An 18,321-nucleotide genomic window follows, 5' to 3' on the forward strand; every position below is an offset into this window, starting at 1 on the left:
GCGCGAGAGAGAGAGCGCGAGAGAGAGAGCGCGAGAGAGAGAGCGCGAGAGAGAGAGCGCGAGAGAGAGAGCGCGAGAGAGAGAGCGCGAGAGAGAGAGCGCGAGAGAGAGAGCGCGAGAGAGAGAGCGCGAGAGAGAGAGCGCGAGAGAGAGAGCGCGAGAGAGAGAGCGCGAGAGAGAGAGCGCGAGAGAGAGAGCGCGAGAGAGAGAGCGCGAGAGAGAGAGCGCGAGAGAGAGAGCGCGAGAGAGAGAGCGCGAGAGAGAGAGCGCGAGAGAGAGAGCGCGAGAGAGAGAGCGCGAGAGAGAGAGCGCGAGAGAGAGAGCGCGAGAGAGAGAGCGCGAGAGAGAGAGCGCGAGAGAGAGAGCGCGAGAGAGAGAGCGCGAGAGAGAGAGCGCGAGAGAGAGAGCGCGAGAGAGAGAGCGCGAGAGAGAGAGCGCGAGAGAGAGAGCGCGAGAGAGAGAGCGCGAGAGAGAGAGCGCGAGAGAGAGAGAGCGCGAGAGAGAGAGAGCGCGAGAGAGAGAGAGCGCGAGAGAGAGAGAGCGCGAGAGAGAGAGAGCGCGAGAGAGAGAGAGCGCGAGAGAGAGAGAGCGCGAGAGAGAGAGAGCGCGAGAGAGAGAGAGCGCGAGAGAGAGAGAGAGAGAGAGAGAGCGCGAGAGAGAGAGCGATTGAAACGAAACAGTCTGTCCGATCGGTATCAACTACTTGTCATGGTCATATGTTTTTACTGTATAATTAATGTTATATTCGGTCTTAAACTCTGAATACACACAATATACACAATAAAGTGCCACAGTGCAGCAGGACCTGGGGGTACTTGTGCATGAAACACAAAAGGATAGTATGCAGGTACAGCAAGTGATCAGTAAGGCCAATGGTATCTTAGCCTTTATTGCAAAGGCGATGGAAGTATAAAAGCAGGGAAGTCTTGCGACAGCTATAAAAGTTATTGGTGAGGCCAAAACTGGTAATAATGCGTGCAGTTTTGGCTTCCATATTTACGAAAGGATATACTTGCTTTGGAGGCAGTTCAGAGAAGGTTCACGAGGTTGATTCTGGGGATGAGGGGGTTGACTTATGAGGAAATGTTGAGTAGGTTGGGCCTCTACTCATTGGAATTCAGAAGAATAAGAGGTGATTGATTTTTTTGAAACATAAGATTATGAGGGGGTTTGACAAGGTGGATGCAGAGGATGTTTCCACTGATGGGGGAGACTAGAACTAGCGGGCATGATCTTAGAATAAGGGGCCACCCATTTAAAACAGATGAGGAGAAATTTCTTCTCAGTTAATCTGTGGAATTCGCTGCCTCAGAGAGCTGTGGAAGCTGGGACATTGAATAAATTTAAGACAGAAATGGACAGTTTCTTAAACAATAAGGGGATAAGGGGTTATGGGGAGTGGGTAGGGAAGTGGAGCCGAGTCCATGATCAGATCAGCGATGATCTTATTAAATGGCGTAGCAAGCTCGAGGGACTCTATGGCCTACTCCAATTCTGATTTCTTATGTTCTTATATTCTATTGGTTTGCACTTGAACCGGATTATTTATAGCCGTAAATAGGTTATTTCTAACATAGGACACTGCCCTGAGAAACTCTTGCAATGTCCTGGGGCCGAGATGATTGGCCTCCAGCAACCACCTTCCTTTAAGCCATTCAAGTACATTATGGCTGATCTGTATCCACTATCTACATACCTTGGTTCTGTAACCCTGAATAACTTTGCCCAACAAAAATTTCATCTCAGTTTTGACATTTTCAATTGACCGACCCACTACAGCTTTTTGGCAGGAAAAGTGTGTTCCAGATTTCCACTACCCTTTATACGATGTGCTTTCTGACCCCAGCCCTGAACGGCCTCGCACTAATGTGAAGGTTATGCTCCTTCTTCTGGACACACCCACCAGAGGAAATACTTTCTATCAACCCCATCATATCCTTTAATCATCTTAACCACCTCCATCAGATCACTTAAGTGGTCCATATTCTAGGGACGACAAGCTGAGTGTGTGAATCCTGTCTGCATAATTTAACCCTTTTAGTCAATCTGTGCTGCACCTCCTCCAAAGCCAACACATCCTTCTTTGGGTGCAGTGCCCAGAACTGAACGCAGTGCTCTGGATGGGGTCTGACCAGAGTTCCGCACAGCTGTAACACAATTTTCATCCCTTTGTCTTGCACCTCTTGAAATAAAAGCCAACATTCCATTCGCCTTTTAAATTATTTTTGTATCTGTCCACCAGGTTTTGGTGCTTTATGTATTTGGGCCCCTAATCACTGATGAACCAGTGGATGACCTCTCACTTTCCTACATAACTTCCATTTGCCACAGTTTTGCCCACTCACTTAATCTATCAATGTCTCTTTGCAACTTTCTGCATCCACCTCCACTATTTACTGTGGCACCTAACTTAGTGTTGCCAGCAAATTTAGCTACATGGCTCTCTAGTCATTCAAGTCATTTATAAGTATAGGCGAAAAGCTGAGGCCCCAGTACAGATCACAAGGGACACCACTAATCCACATCCTGCTAATTTGTGCACATATCCATTGTCCCTACTCTGTCCGACCTCCGAACCAATTCCCTATCCAAGCCAATAGATTGTCTCCATTTCCATGCACTCATTTTTCTTAATCTCTTATATGGGATCTGTCAATTGCCTTCTTGAAGTACATCAACATCCATTGACACTGCCTCCTCAAAAAAATTCAACTAGGTTTGTTACATATCACCCATTACAAATCCACAGTGGCTCACTGATCAGTTCATATTTCTCCAACTGTTCAATCACTTTGTCCCCAATAACAGATTCTAGTAACTTCGCCAAAATTGATACTAGACTAATAGGTTTAAAATTTACTAGTTTATCTCTCCTACCCTTCTTAAATAATGAATTGACAGGCAGTTTTCCAATACAAGGAGACAATTGCTGAATCAAGAGTGTTTTGGAAGATCATGACTTACACATCAACAATTTCCTCCCCCAATTCTTATAAAATCCTGGGGTGCAAAACATCAGATCCTGGAGATTTATCCATCTTCTGTATCGTTAATTTCTCCATGACCATTTTTTATTTATTCCATCTAGTGAAACTAGTTATTTCCTCCCCTCATTTATTTTTAGTTGTGCTTGTATCTCTGGTACTTTATCCTCATCCTCTACGCTGAAGAATGATAAAAAGTAATAAGTCTGCCATTTTCTGATTTTGAATGAGAACTCATGTATTGGATAGGGATGAGCCCCTCACCATCGGTTAAATCACCGTTTTGTTTAAAAGAAATGTCTCAGCCATCAGACAAACTCGTCCTACACGTTTCTGAATATGGAGCAAACTTCCCAGCTAAGGCTTAAGACAGATCACCTGCCTTCCAAGGCAGGGTGACAGTGCATGATAGATAAAATAATCCCAAGGATGAATAAAAATAAAAATAAAAAAAACCTGTCGAGTTCCTCAAATGGTTTCGCTGGTTTGATCTACAATCAACACATTAAAAAAAAGGTTCAATCCCCAGCTTGTGCAAGTTAGCCGATCTCAGTCTGGATGTCAGTAAAGATGCGACAAGTGCCATCAGTATCCTGGAGTTAGGCATCGTGATCCCCATTTTGCATGGGTATTCAGCAACTGCTGCTGGAAATGCACATGTATGCTTCGCTTGCCCACCCCTCATGTAGACTACACTAAAATAATTAGCAATTACACAAGGTACTCGAGGTCAGTTAGCACCATGGAACTCTGCTCTGGCAAAGAGTAATGTCTTCAAGGAAAAGAAATGGGGGGGAAAAAAAACAACCATTTGAACCCAATCTAAAGCAGCAAAAATTCAGGAATAAATGATTTATGCAACAGCAACTTTACACAAACAAATAGTTAAGCATATTTGGCATTTTACCCTGGAAACCATTTTGCATGCTGCTCCCAGGCTTCGTCACTGAGTTCCCAATTTCTTAGGCCTCCATCACAGTGAAAACACTTCACATTGCCTTCTTCACCTGAAATTTAAAGTTAAAATATTGCATTTTTCATGATAGTTTACTGAAATATCCCGTATATATTGCACAATGTCCTCTGAATAAAAGGCTTTTTGCAAATCCCTGTAAAAATATTTTTCATACCATGGTTTTCTCGAGTGCAATTGTGTGGGGCTTCCTTCAATCCTGAGTCGACAAGTATACCAAGCGGTGTTGCTGGGGCATACAGAGCAGCATGTTTCAGAATCATTACCGGATCTGTAGGTCACTTGGACAATTGGCCACAAGTGCAGCACTGGAGGGTTGCTGCTGCCCCTGGAAGTGACAGGAGTGTCTGCCTTCATGGAAATGATGGTGATCAAGTCAAACCAAACAAAAAAATCCTCACTTTTTAACGTGGGAAAAAAGGGAAACATTGTCTGCAAACAAATCGACCAGTGCTTCGACTAAAATTGCTGTCAGTGAGAACACAGAGTGCATTATAGGTGGGGTTTCCACTCAACCAAAATTTCTGGAAGAGTACAATAGCAGTTTCCACAATATATGCATTATCTTCACTTTATAAAAAATAGCAGAATCAAGATCGGTATTGTAAACTTGGGCAATAGGAGCTATTCAATTAAGTTACAAACAAAAAACATTCATTCAAGTCTTTATCCCCTTCCGCACTGCAGCTTATTAGCATCTACACACTACATTTGCCCAACAGGATACAAAAAAGTCCATCCACAAGCTGTTGATGTGGACCATGTCCAAACTCATTCTTTCCACACAAACCAGAAGCACTGATCTGAAACCATTGTAGCTTACAGCAGAACCTCAGGATGCTTCAACCCATGAAAATACAATTTCATGGTCTTTGGATAATTCCTCATGATACATGGCAATGACAGGCAAAATACTGTGCAACCAAGCACTATCAAACCATTTTGCAATCTATTGTGAACACTTTGGTGATTAGCAGCAGACAGGAAAAGGAAAAATTTTATTTCATTACAATTGTAGGTATAACGTGTTGATTTGTCGCATTCAGGACTACATGTAGGCAAGTAATGTTTAAAAACGGTATTGGAGATGGGGTGGGGGCAAACAAAGAAAAACAAGTCACCCACTTAAATTTGATTTGAGAAGTTATACAAAATGGTACCCATAATGGCCAACTAGATAGATGCAGAGCCCCACATCCAGATAAATCCCCAGATATTAATCTCTGATTGGATTAAGTTAACTGTCAGCTCGGGCACCTTGGTAAGAGTTTGACTATTTATGTTGGCATCCCTGATCTCGGCAGAAAGTTTAACGAAAGTCAGGGTTCCCATTCCCACTGGATCACGAATATCCTTCAAGGAAGGAAACCTGTGTGGCTTACCTGTGCCTCCATTACCACATCAATGTGCTGGTCTCAACAGCCCTTTGAAGTGGCCCAGCAAGCCATTCACTTGCATCAAAAATACAAAGAATTGCAGCATCTCAAGGGAAAAGGGCCCACCACGACCTTCTCAAGAGCAACGAGAAATGGGCAATAAATGGCAGCTGCAAGAAGTCTGGGGAAGTCTCCATTTCAGATTCTCCCCAACGAACATGGAATATTAGTTATTGGTTCAAGTTTGTATTATGTAGCTACACGATGTTCGGCATTTCTTGAATAATCATGCTTTTAAACCAGTAATATGCCCTGCGTAAACCCAATTAGATTTAAAATGGAAGAAACCAAGGCACTGGGTTTTACTTGGCCAAATTAAAGATGCTTTGCTAGCAGAATAAAACAGACAGCTCGTCTGTGGGAACACAAGAGCAATTAATGGAATTCCAGGGTGAGACAAGAGGCAAAGGGACTAAGATTATCATAGAATGTTGAAATATCTGCTGTGAATTAAAAACATCGGCCTCAGAAACAGCAAGGACACTATGGAGACATATTCCATTTGTATTGCCATAACCACCCCAGATACGAGTCTTGATGGTCAAAAACAGATGAGACGAGAACCTGCACAAGCCAAGGTGCTGCAGACATGACATCTTTATGATTGGATTTTGGGCGCAGACTGTGATTGGTTCAGGAGGACATCATAGGTTTTGAATGAAAGGAAGGGTATAAGAAATGGTTTCTCAGTCACTTGGGTTGGAGAGACATTCAACAGAAGAGAGCTTGGGAACATCCACCAGGTGAGTCGAAGAGGGATTCGGATTGGTCAAGCAGCCACTTCGGTCACAGCGGATGGACAAGGGAGCCTGGAGGCCAGGGTGAAGATTGCGACTTCAACACAAGGCAAAACGAGTAGTATAAATCTTGATTGTACCTTGTTGAACTACTGCTCTGATGCTGCAATGCATCAAGTCTCAATTACACTGAATAAAATATAATCACACCAATACAGGTCAATTCAAATCTTTTGGAACTTACTAGTGAAAGTGTTAATTGGCAAAGACCTAGAAAGTCAACACAGCCTTGCCAATGACACCCACATCCAGAGAATAAAACAATGTTTCATGCTGGCACCAACAACTACCTTTGTTCATCATAGTGACTATGTGCAACAATTGTAAACCACAAGCCCAACTACATGCTTATATATCAAGCAAGTAATTGTACAAGAAATCTACACAGAAATTACAACACAAGCACCAAGTCTGGTCGAACTAGTTGCTGCTCACATAACCAGTCGTCCTGATCCCATGTGCCTACCCAGTTCCCAAATCCTTTAATGGCCTTTTCCTTCAATCCCCTATTTAAACTAATCTTAGATGTTGACCTGTGAATCCAATCCGCAGCCTCACACAACCAGTGTAAAGAAATAAGTTTCTGTTGTGCAGTCTTAAATGTTTTGTATTTCATGTTATATCTTTGCCCCCTCACTCCAGATCCCTCAATCAATGGAAATAGTCAATTTCTATCTAATCTGTTCTATCCTGTCAGTTTGAACACCTTGATCAAATCACCACTAAATCTCGTTCTAACATGCCTAATTTTTCATATTTCTTCAACTAGATTGTATCTAGTAAATCTGTGCTGTACCCTTTCTATTGCTTCAACATCCATTCTCTCATTTGATGCCAAAAATGCACACAAAACTTCAACTGCAGAGTCTTACCAAAGGTTTATAAAAATTCACAAAAGACTTCTACATTCGATACTTCTTGCCAGATTCGCATGACTGCTTAAAACAAATTAAATGACTTTGTTCTTGAGGTGCTGCTTTTAAAACTTCGTGAACCCGAATCCCCAAATCCCTCTGTTCTTGCAGATCAGCTTTGATCCAAAAAGGGCAGAGTTGGCTAAAGTGGACTGGGAAAATAGACGAAAGAATGGGACGGTTGATGAGCAGTGGTGGACACTTAGAGATATTTCATAACTCGCAACAAAAATATATCCCAATGAGAAGGAAAGACGAAGAAGGGATAAACATCTATGGCTAACTAAGGAAATAAGGGAGGGTATCAAATTAAAAACAAAGGCATACAATTTGGCCAAGACTAGTGGGAGGCCAGAAGATTGGGAAATTTTTAAAAGGCAGCAGAGAACGACTAAAAGAAATGATTGAGGGAAGCTGGAAGAAAGTAAGCTAGCACGAAATATAAAAACAGTTACACTAAGAGTTTCTACAGGTGCATTAAAAGGAAAAGAGCAGCTCAAGTAAATGTTGATCCCCTGGAGGATGAGACTTGGGAATTAATAATGGAGAGCCGGGAAATAGCAGAGACCTTGAACAAATATTTTGCATCAGTCTTCACGGTAGAAGACACTAAAAACATCCCAATAGTGGATCATCAAGGGGCTATCGGGAGGGAGGAACCAAAAACAATCACTATCACAAAAGAAGTAGTACGAGGTAAAATAATGGGACTCAAGTCAGACAAGTCCCCTGGACCTGATGGCTTACATCCTAGGGTCAAGAGAAGTGGCGAGAGATAGTGGATGCATTGGTTGTAATCTACCAAAATTCCCTGGATTCTGGGGCAGTCCCAGCGGATTGGAAAAGCGCAAATGTTACACCCCTATTTTTTTTAAAAAAGAGGCAGACAAAAAGCAGGAAACTATAAACCACCTAGCCTAACATCTGTTGTTGGGAAAATGTTGGAGTCCATTATTAAGGAAGCAGTAGCAGGACATTTGGGAAAGCATAATTCAATCAAGCAGAGTCAGCATGGTTTTATGAAAGGCAAGTCATGTTTGACAAATTTGCTGGAGTTCTTAGAGGATGTAACGAGCAGAATGGATAAGAGGGAACCAATGGATGTGGTGTATTTGGATTTCCAGAAGGCATTCGATAAGGTGCCACATAAGAGGTTACCGCACAAGATAAAGGCTCACTGGGTTGATGGTAATGTATTAGCATGGACAGATGATCGGCGAACAAAAAACAGAGTTGGGATAAATGGGTCATTTTCCAGTTGGCGAACAGTGACAAGAGGGGTGCCGCAGGGATTGGTGATGGGTCCTCAACTATTTACAATCTATATTAATAACTTGGATGAAGGGACTGAGTGTAATGAAGCAAAGTTTGCTGATGATACAAAGATGGATGGGAAAGCAAATTGTGAGGAGGACACAAAAAATCTGCAAAGGGATACAGACAGGCTAAGTGAGTACGCAAAAAAATCAGATGGAGTATAATGTGGGAAAATGTGAGGTTATCCACTTTGTCAGAAGTAATAGAAAAGCAAAATATAATATAAATGGAGAAAAATTGAAAAGTGCTGCAGTACAGAGGGACCTGGGGGCCCATGTGCATTAAAAACAAAGTTAGTATGCAGGTACAGCAAGTAACCAGGAAGACAAATGAAATATTGACCTTTGTTACAACTGTCCAGGGTATTGGTGAGACCACACCTGGAGTACTGTGTACAGTTTTGGTCTCCATATTTAAGGAAGGATATACATGCATGCAGAGAAGGTTCACTCGGTTGATTCCAGGGATGAGGTGGCTGACTTATGAGGATAGGTAGAGCCGATACTCAATGGAATTCAGATGAATGAGAGGTGATCTCATTGAAACTTAGAAGATAATGAGGGGGCTCAACAAGGTGGATGCTGAGAAGATATTTCCACTCAGGGGAAACTAAAACTAAGGGACATTGGGCCCAAGTTTCGGGCCGCGCCTAGAACGGTGCAGCCCTGACCTGGCCGCCCGTTTTCACGCCACAAAGTGCGCCTAAAAAAAAACTTACCTATTCGCCGGCTCCCTGCAGGTCCTCTGGAGCTGGGCGCGGCGCAGCACGAGCTGTGGGGGGCGGAGCTAGGTCCCTGCGCAGAAAATAGTGCCGGGACCTCTGCACATGCACGCTACAGTGGGCGCGCATGTGCAGTAGCTCCAGGTGCCCAAAACTGTGTGGGAGGGGCCCGAAGCATGCAGCCCCAAGCCCTGGCCGAATGGCCTCACTGGGGCTGCGTGGATAAGGCTGCCTCCCGACCCGACTCCCGCTTTCCCCCCCCCCGCCCCGCACCGAACCCGACCCGACTCCCGCTTCCCTCCCCCAACCCCCGCCCCCGGACTGCGCTCCCGAACACCCCACATTCCCCCCCCACAACCCAGACCGGACCGACCCATCCTGACCTCCCACCTCCGACACAAACCGACCCGACCTCCCTTTGCCCCCTCCCCGCCCCCACCCCAAACTCCCTCCCCCCACCCCCCCCAACCCAACCCGGGCTCCCGACCCCGGACCCGACGCCACCTACCTGTAAATCCGGTGCTGGGGACGGGCCCTGCCCGAAGTCTTGGGCCTGGCCCGTTCAGCCTCCCTCTCCCTTCTCTTCCCCCCACCCCCCCCACCTCTCACACCCCACATCAACCCCCCTCTCTACACCACCCCCCCCCCACTCTCTCTCTCTTTCTCTACCCCCACCCCCCCCCTCTCTCTCTCTACCCCCACCCCCCTCTCTCTACCTACCTTCCCCCCCCCCCTTCACCCCCCCCCCTCTCTCTCGCCCTCTAACACACCTTCCCCCCCAACTCAGGCCGAAACTTGGCCCCATAGTCTTAGAATAGATGTGGAGGAATTTAAAACAGATGTGGAGGAATTTCTTCTCAGAGGGTTGTAAATCTGTGGAATTCTCTGCCCCAGAGAGCTGTGGAGGCTGGGTCATTGAATATATTTAAGGCAGAGATGGACAGATTTTTGAGCAAAAAAAGTCAAGGGTTATGGAGAGCAGGCAGGGAAGTGGAGCTGATTCCATGATCAAATATGATGTTATGGAATGGCAGAGCAGGCTCAAGGGGCCAAATGGCCAACTGATATTTCTTATGTTCTTCCGTTAAAAGTTTCATAACTTGTTTTGCGAACTTCAGATAAATTTAGCAATTTAAAAAGCAAAATACTGCGGATGCTGGAATCTAATCTGTAATCGAAACAGAAAATGCTGGAAATCTCAGAGTCAGGCTGCATCTGTAAAGAGAAAAACAGTTAACATTTCAGGTTGATTCGGTTTTTCTCTCCACAGGTGCTGCCTGAGACACTGAGGATTTCCAGCAATTTCGAGATAAATTTTGCCTTTTATTCTGGGCCATCTATTTTAATATTTGACATGCTTGATTGGCAGTTTCAATTTCAAAAGGAAAACTTCTAAACAAAAAAGGAAAAAGATGCGGAGAGCGCGTACGAGAAAGAGGAATTAGAATGAGAAAAAATTGAATGGAAGAAATGTCACTTGGAGGAATCTCTTCCCATAATATTTCAGAATCACATGTACATAGATCTTTTTGTTTTCATCAGTGTATTCTTAATGCTATTTGGCTTTTAAGAACCATCTTGGAGACACAGAATTTTGTAAACGATTGCTTCTTTGCTCACACTGAGGCAAAACACAGCTTTTTTCCTCCCACATTGTTTTTGATCTATTTACATAGAATGGTGATCTGCTCAAGTAAATTTAAAAGCTGAACACAAACTCAAATGGATTCAGTCTGTGAGCCTTTCAGACAATTTCTCCAAAGACACCACTTTTAAAAAACCATAATTATTCTCATCCCAAAAAAGAGAACATAGGAACAGGAGTCAGCCATTTAGCCCCTCGGGCCTGTTTCGCCTCCATTCATTGAGATCATGGCTGATCTGTGACCCAACTCCACATCCTTTAATATCTTCGGTCAACAAAACTCTCAGATTTAAAATTAATTGACCTCGCATCAACCTTTCAACATTTTAACCATCTATGTATATGGACCTCCATTGTTGCTAACTTTTCATCATTTATCAGGTGACCATATTCTCAAAACCAAATCCAGACACACAAAGCAGGAGTGCAGCGAGTAGGCAGGTTGGAAAATGTAGGTTGCACAGCGTAGTGAGGCAATGTGTTATCCTGCTGCAAACTGAATCTGCAACAAAAAAAAACAGGACGAGAACTTGCTCCCTGAATAATGCGGCCGCTGGTCACAGCTTTTGCTGGTCGCAACCATTGGTTCCTCCCACTCCTCAGCCCGACACTCACCCACATCATCCCAGGTCGTGAAGCAGAGTGTGATCCAGCTCCTGGAACAACCACATGTCCCGGTTCCAGCCGCCGCTCATTAGTCTGGTTACCAGTGGTCCTGATACTCAGACATTTTGGCTCCGGGACCAATTTCTCTTCAACTGAATTTCAAAGGACTACCGAGGAATTTGGGGTGGGGCATGTGGGGCATGCAGTCAGAGAGCACGATCTCTGCATAAATTAAAGTCGCTCGCTAAATTCACCGCTTCTACTTGTTGAAAACAGCAGGTTAACATAGCTCCCATTAAACTGAATCCGCCCCACCACAAAGCCCCACCCACTTTATGACCAAACGCAGGGAAAGTTGGAGCCAAGTGGCTCCTGATTTGAACCAGAGTGTATTCAAGGATGAATTTCCTGAACCATGAACTCTTACTACAAGGACATTGTTTGCCCAGGGACAGTCCCTGGAAAAAGGGAATGCAAGGTCACCCCCTAAAGTACTCTGATCTATCTTTTTTAGGTGCAAAGTTGATGACCTCACACTTGCCTATATTGAAATCCATTTGTTCAATCAATTATCTACTTCCAATGTTACACTTCCAATTACACTGCTTACTTCCATTTACACTGCTTATAACACCGCCTATCTTTGGGTCATCGGCAAATTTGGATGGAGCTCTCGATCCCATCATCCAAGTCATTAATACAACCAATACAGATCCCAACAGGACACCACAAGTCACATCCTGCCAACTAGAGTACCTGCCCATTATCCCGACTCGGTCTCCTGCCGCTCAGCAAATTTCCACAAGTTCAATCATTTTCCTTCAATTCAATGAGCCCCAACTTAATCAAACAGTCCCTTTGGAAGGGCTTTATCAAATGCCTTCTGGAAGTCCATATAAAATAACATCCATAGACATTAAAATAACATCCATAGACATTGCCCTGTCCACTACTTTAGTCACCTCTTCAGAATATTCAATCAGGCATGACCTACTCTTTACAAATCCACGCTGATTTTCTCTGATCAGCGGAAAATTTTCTATGTGTTCAGTCACTATCCTTAATTTATTGACTAGTAATTTCCCGACAATAGATGCTAGGCGAACTGATCCAATTCCCTCTTACCTTTCTTAAAATAGCAGTGATGTGCAATTTTCCAATCTAAAGGAATGGTTCTTGAATCGAGAGAACTTAGAAAGATTATAGTTAAGAGCATCTGCAATAACCTCACCGACTACCTTTAAAATTCTGGAATGGAAACCATCTCATCCCGAGGATTTGTCACTCTTCAGTACCATTATTTTCTTCATTACTGTTATTTTGCTAACATTAATTTTGGTGAGTCCCTGTCCCGGATTAGTTTTCTTGTGGTTTCCAGCATGCTTTTCTCGTCCTCTACTGTAAATACTGACACCATTTCCTTATTTTCATTGATATAGCACAGTGATTACTTTTAACTGACAGAAACTGCTATTAAATCGAAGTGATTGCTTCAGAAGCATGAATAGAATGAAATATCAAATGCTTAAAGAATTATGCATAATTGAGATTTACATTACCTGTGCTGTAAAATCCAGCTCTTGCAAGGTCTTCAACATTAAGTGGAAAAAGTACTGGGCATTCGAAGGTTTGGAGACGTGAATCAAGCGTCTGCTTGTCTGGATGTTTGGGGAGATCAAAAATATTTGGTTCACCATTTAATGGCTGGTTAACATCTGCTGTGTTGCAATTTGGGTCAATTGGTATATTTCCAACAGAATGTCCTGAAACAAAAGAGCACATAGGGAAATGCCTCTTGTGCTCAGACATTGCTCGATCGCCTGGTTCCCAATTTTTCATTAACCCACCACAACAAAAGCATTGAACTTGATCATCTCTGCATAAATAATAAAGCCCTGCTTTAGCAAGCTCTCTTGGGGTTACAATACCGTAACTAGGCCAGGTGGTGAAGGTTTTGAGTCGAGCTTCTTCACTGCACATCGAAGGATGCCTGGGGTGTAGATGGGACATATCTTCAATACTTTTAGTTCTCAGAGGATCGCTGAGAAGTTGATTGCGACATTGTTGATCACTATTAGAGTGCCTGCAAGGTCCATTTTCTGATGGCCGATGATTACCAGCAGCTGCTCGCTCAGATTTTCTTATATCATGTCCAGCATTTGGTACTTGTTCATTCACACAAGAACCATTAATAAAGAGACAAGCTGGGAATAGCTGCCTGTGTTTTCCGACAGCAGAGTCTCCATTTTGCCAGTTTTCTACGACACCACCACAGCTGAAACATCTAACCTGGTCTTTGAAACCAGTATAAAAGAAGCCTGCTCTGGCCAATGTTGTTGCACACACTGGGACATCAGGTGGAAAATTTATAAATGTTTCAAGCCTGTAGAGCTCATTTGAGAGATTGTTTACACCATCTGTTGCAATATCCATATTGGTGAAGAAAATATCTTGATCCAATGTGTTGATGAAGCTACAGGTTCTTGGGTCAGTTTTCTTGAGTGTTAATCTTTTCAGTAATCTGGTGTCTTGCCAATAATATGATTTCTAAAAATGGCACATCCAACTTATTTCTGCTGAAATTCCACTGAGTGCACCTATCAAAGAGCAAGCATTCATCATTACAAATCATTTATCCCAGGTCTGTCCCTGCAACAAGTTCAGGCTGAAGCTAATTAAAAGCATCAGCACTAGTTTTCTTAAAGTAGACATTTTGCCATTAAAAATACCAAATTATGAACACAGTCCAACAAGTAGATATTTGGAGAAGAAACCACCTAATTTCCAAAAATAATGTTCTTCTCATGCTCACATTAATTATATGATTTAATTATACCCCTTTAAGGCACTCTATAAAAATGAGCAGCAACTCAAAAGATCACACTTCCGGTCAAAGAAAATCTAGACTGGACAATGTCTGGCTTTTCACTTCAGTCTTCTGCATGGTTTTTTGGGGGTAAAAAGACAACAACTTCTGTTCAAGGTGGATTCCCTGATAGAAAAGTAATCGAGACCTGCCCGTCTTGTATCCCGACCAGGGAATCACGCAGATGAAACCTTGGTTAACTGGTTTTATTTGAACAAGCTCAGAAAATGATCCGATGAACACTTCAAAGTACAAGAGTTCTACATCAGTTATACGATTTTTCGATTTGTGTGACCATCCTACAAAACCGATTGGCCTACTGCTCAGACTGGCTGAGAGTGGCTCTCCCCCACCTGTCTATCTCCCATGGTGTCACTCTTCTGGAATGTGTTCAACTTTGCCTCAGTTTCTCATGACATGTTGATTGACCTTGCTTGTAAGACTTGATACATGCTTATTCCTTGTTTATAATGAAGTTCTGTTTAGCTTTATTTTTCCCCGGCACATGCTATCTTTCTAGGATGTTGATTCTCCACTGCCCTTGTTATTCAGTACTGAGTGTATGTTTTTATCTATTTTCTATGCCAAGGGTCAATGCCATGTTGGCTACTTAAGATGCATCAGGCATTGCTGCCTCCCTCTTAACCCAATGTAAGCGAGTGTTTAAACGTGCTTTACATAAAATCGGTCAATATTACAATCCATACCATAAGACAGAGGAACTCCCGATTCCTCAGAACCTCCTAATTCCCTTATGCTTCTTACTCAAGTGTACTTTTTACCCCCTTAGTTTCGAAAACCAGTGGAATTGTATCGATACTTCAAATTGCATTTATGTGGTTAAACAGTACTCAAACACAAGTAGTTAAATCATCTACAGCGATAAGCATATTTTTCAATACTTCTTTGGTTTCAATGGAATAACAGTCAATTGCAAATCAATTCACACCCATTCTTTTAAGGCAGACATGAGATGATAGTCGCAATCCTGAACAGTACTTAATTTTATTGTGTTCCTAACAGATGAGGCTGCACAAAGGGAGGTTAAAGTAAAAGTGACCTCAGTCTTTAATAAGACACTCCAGAGTGAGCAACAGGCCTTAGGGGCCGGCTTATATACAGTGCGCCCAATGGATGCTGGGATCCCTTGGGACTTCAGGGGATGAGCTCCCTGGTGGCGGAACATGGGAGCGCATGCTTTACAGATACACAACACATTTTATATCTGATCTTCAGTTCTTTTAAGTTCATGAGCTGGATTTGAAGTTTTAAGATGAAGCACTCAAAACTTAGCAGAATCAGCACTCCGCAGATTGTGTGTGATGTAATGATTTAACCAGTTTGATTTAATTGCCAAATTTCCTTTGAGCAAAAACTACTACTTGATTAAATTGTTCAGTTTTGTATGTTGAATGCAGTATGCAAATGATACACATATCCCACACGATGGCCTGGATATTCCCATTTGGGGCATGTATAATTAATACATGCATATTCAGTTCAGTGATTCTTGACTCCGAGGGACTGCCTTTAATAGAAAACAGAAAACATAGAAAATAGGTGCAGGAGGCCGCCATTCAGCCCTTCGAGCCTGCACCACCATTCAATAAGATCATGGCTGATCATTCACCTTAGTACCCCTTTCCTGCTTTCTCTCCATATCCCTTTAGCCGTAAGGGGCATATCGAACTCCATCTTTAATATATCCAATAAACTGGCATCAACAACTCCCTGTGGTAGGGAATTCCACAGGTTAACAACTCAGTGAAGAAGTTTTTCCTTTTCAGTCCTAAATGGCTTACCCCTAATCTTTAGACTATGATCCCTGGTTCTGGACTTTCCCAACATCGGTAACATTCTTCCTGCATCTAACCTGTCCAGTCCCGTCAGAATTTTATATGTTTCTATGAGATCACCTCTCATTCTTCTAAACTCCAGTGAATACAGGCCCAGTCGATCCAGTCTCTCCTCATATGTCAGTCCTGCCATCCCAGGAATCAATCTGGTGAACCTTCGCTGCACTCCCTCAATAGCAAGAACATCCTTCCTCAGATTAAGAGACCAAAACTGAAAACAATATTTCAGGTGAGGGCTCACAAAGGCCCTGTACAACTGCAGGAAGACCTCCCTGCTCCAAGACTCAAATCCCCTAGCCATGAAGGCCAGCATACCATTTGCCTTCTTCAACACCTGCTGTACCTGCATGGCAACTTTCAGTGACTAATGTATCATGACATCCAGGTCTCATTGCACCTCCCCTTTTCTTAATCTGCCACCATTCACATAATATTCTGTCTTTGTGTTTTTGCCACCAAAGTGGATAACCTCACATTTATCCACATTATACTGCATCTGCCACGCATTTGCCCATTCACCTACCCTGTCCAAGTCACCCTGCAGCCTTTTAGCATCCTCCTCACAGCTCAGACCACCACCCAGCTTCGTGTCATCTGCAAACTTGGAGATATTACATTCAATTCCTTCATCTAAAATCATTGATGTATATTGTAAATAGGTGGGGTCCCAGCAGTGAGCCCTGTGTCACCCCACTCGTCACTGCCTGCCATTCTGAAAAGGACCTGTTTATCCCAACACTCTGCTTCCTGTCTGCCAACCAATTCTCTATCCATGTCAGTACATTACCCCCAACACCATGTTCTTCAATTTTGCACACCAATCTCGGTGTGGGACCTTGTCAAAAGCCTTTGGAAAGTCCAAATACACCACATCTCCCTTGTCCACTCTACTCGTAACATCCTCAAAAAATTCTCGAAGATTTGTCAAGCAGGATTTCCCTTTCATAAATCCATGCTGACTGGACTGATCCTGTCACTGCTTTCCAAATGTGCTGCTATTTCATCTTTAATAATTGATTCCAACATTTTCCTCACTACTGATGTCAAGCTAACCGGTCTATAATGACCTGCTTTCTCCCTCCCTCCTTTCTTTCTTTCTTCAAAAGTGGTGTTACATTAACTACCCTCCAGTCCATAAGAACCGATCCAGAGTCGATAGACTGTTGGAAAATGACCAATGCATCCACTATTTCTAGGGCTACTTCTTTAACTACTCTGGGCTGCAGACTATCAGCCTTTAATCTCATCAATTTCCCCAACACAATTTTCCACCTAATAAGGATTACCTTCAGTCCTCCTTCTCACTCGACCCTCAGTCCCTTAGTTTTTCCGGAAAGTTATTTGTGTCTTCCTTCGTGAAGACAGAACCAAAGTATTTGTTTAACTGGTCTGCCATTTTTTTGATATCAATGCTTTTCAAATGTCTAATCAAGGAATGACAATGTGTTGATTTTGATACAAGCTAAGGAATCAGACAACAGTGGGGGTTTTTTTTAAACTGAGTCTTCAAATGCTATTTTAGCAGAAAAAGGACAAAAAAAGGGCTGAATTCACTGATAAAATAACCTTCAACTCGGGATCAAGTGCCCCCCCCCCCACATCGACTCTTTCCAGGGCCTTGGATATCTCAATCATAATCGACTAAAGCTGGGCAAAATATTCTGGACGAAACTGATCAAGGCATTGTAAAAGGCAAGAATTGTAGTTCAGCTGTGTACGAAATTGTGCTAACTATATATACACTGTTTACTTTCACAACAGCCTTCATGTCTTAAACGACAAATCCATCTCCCACTTGACAGCCTTGAACGGGCAGCATTATATGGTGCAACCACCCCTGAATTGCCCAAATGCATGACATTGCACTTATCTACACAAGTCTGCCACACAGGTCCATTTCCCAATGTATCTCGATCCAGCTGTCGACTATTTATTTTGTTTTAGCTCCAACATATGACCTAGTTCTGGGTAATGAAGTGGAGCAGTCAGCAAACTAAAAGTAGCAGAAAATTTGGCAAACAATGCTCACAATTAGGTTCTGCATACATATAGAATGAAAAACAAAAGCAAAAACAAGGACAAGAACAAAAATTAATTATTGGAAAAATATAAATTGTAGCTCGACAAAAAAGGGACTTTGCCCTAGAACAAACAAATGGTCATGGAAAAGTTCAAAAGGAAATAGTACAAAGTACATTTTAGTGAG

The 18,321-nt window shown here is 43.0% G+C and overlaps 1 protein-coding gene across 4 annotated transcripts in view; it reads right to left on the bottom strand.

Moving 5' to 3' along the window:
* Positions 1–18,321, bottom strand: part of LOC139265598 (E3 ubiquitin-protein ligase XIAP-like) — a 49,371-nt gene that overhangs the window by 14,463 nt on the left and 16,587 nt on the right. For 3 of the 4 annotated variants that reach the window (XM_070882712.1, XM_070882711.1, XM_070882710.1), the window contains 2 exons: positions 12,953–13,990; positions 3,892–3,991 (listed from right to left, as the gene is read on the bottom strand). In XM_070882712.1, coding sequence (XP_070738813.1) covers positions 3,892–3,991; positions 12,953–13,826 — 974 coding nt within the window. In that variant the 5' untranslated portion in view covers positions 13,827–13,990. The remainder of the gene's footprint in view (positions 1–3,891; positions 3,992–12,952; positions 13,991–18,321) is intronic. The other variant, XM_070882713.1, reaches the window with a different exon arrangement.

Source organism: Pristiophorus japonicus, chromosome 6, assembly GCF_044704955.1.
Source record: "Pristiophorus japonicus isolate sPriJap1 chromosome 6, sPriJap1.hap1, whole genome shotgun sequence".
NCBI lineage: Eukaryota > Metazoa > Chordata > Chondrichthyes > Pristiophoridae > Pristiophorus > Pristiophorus japonicus.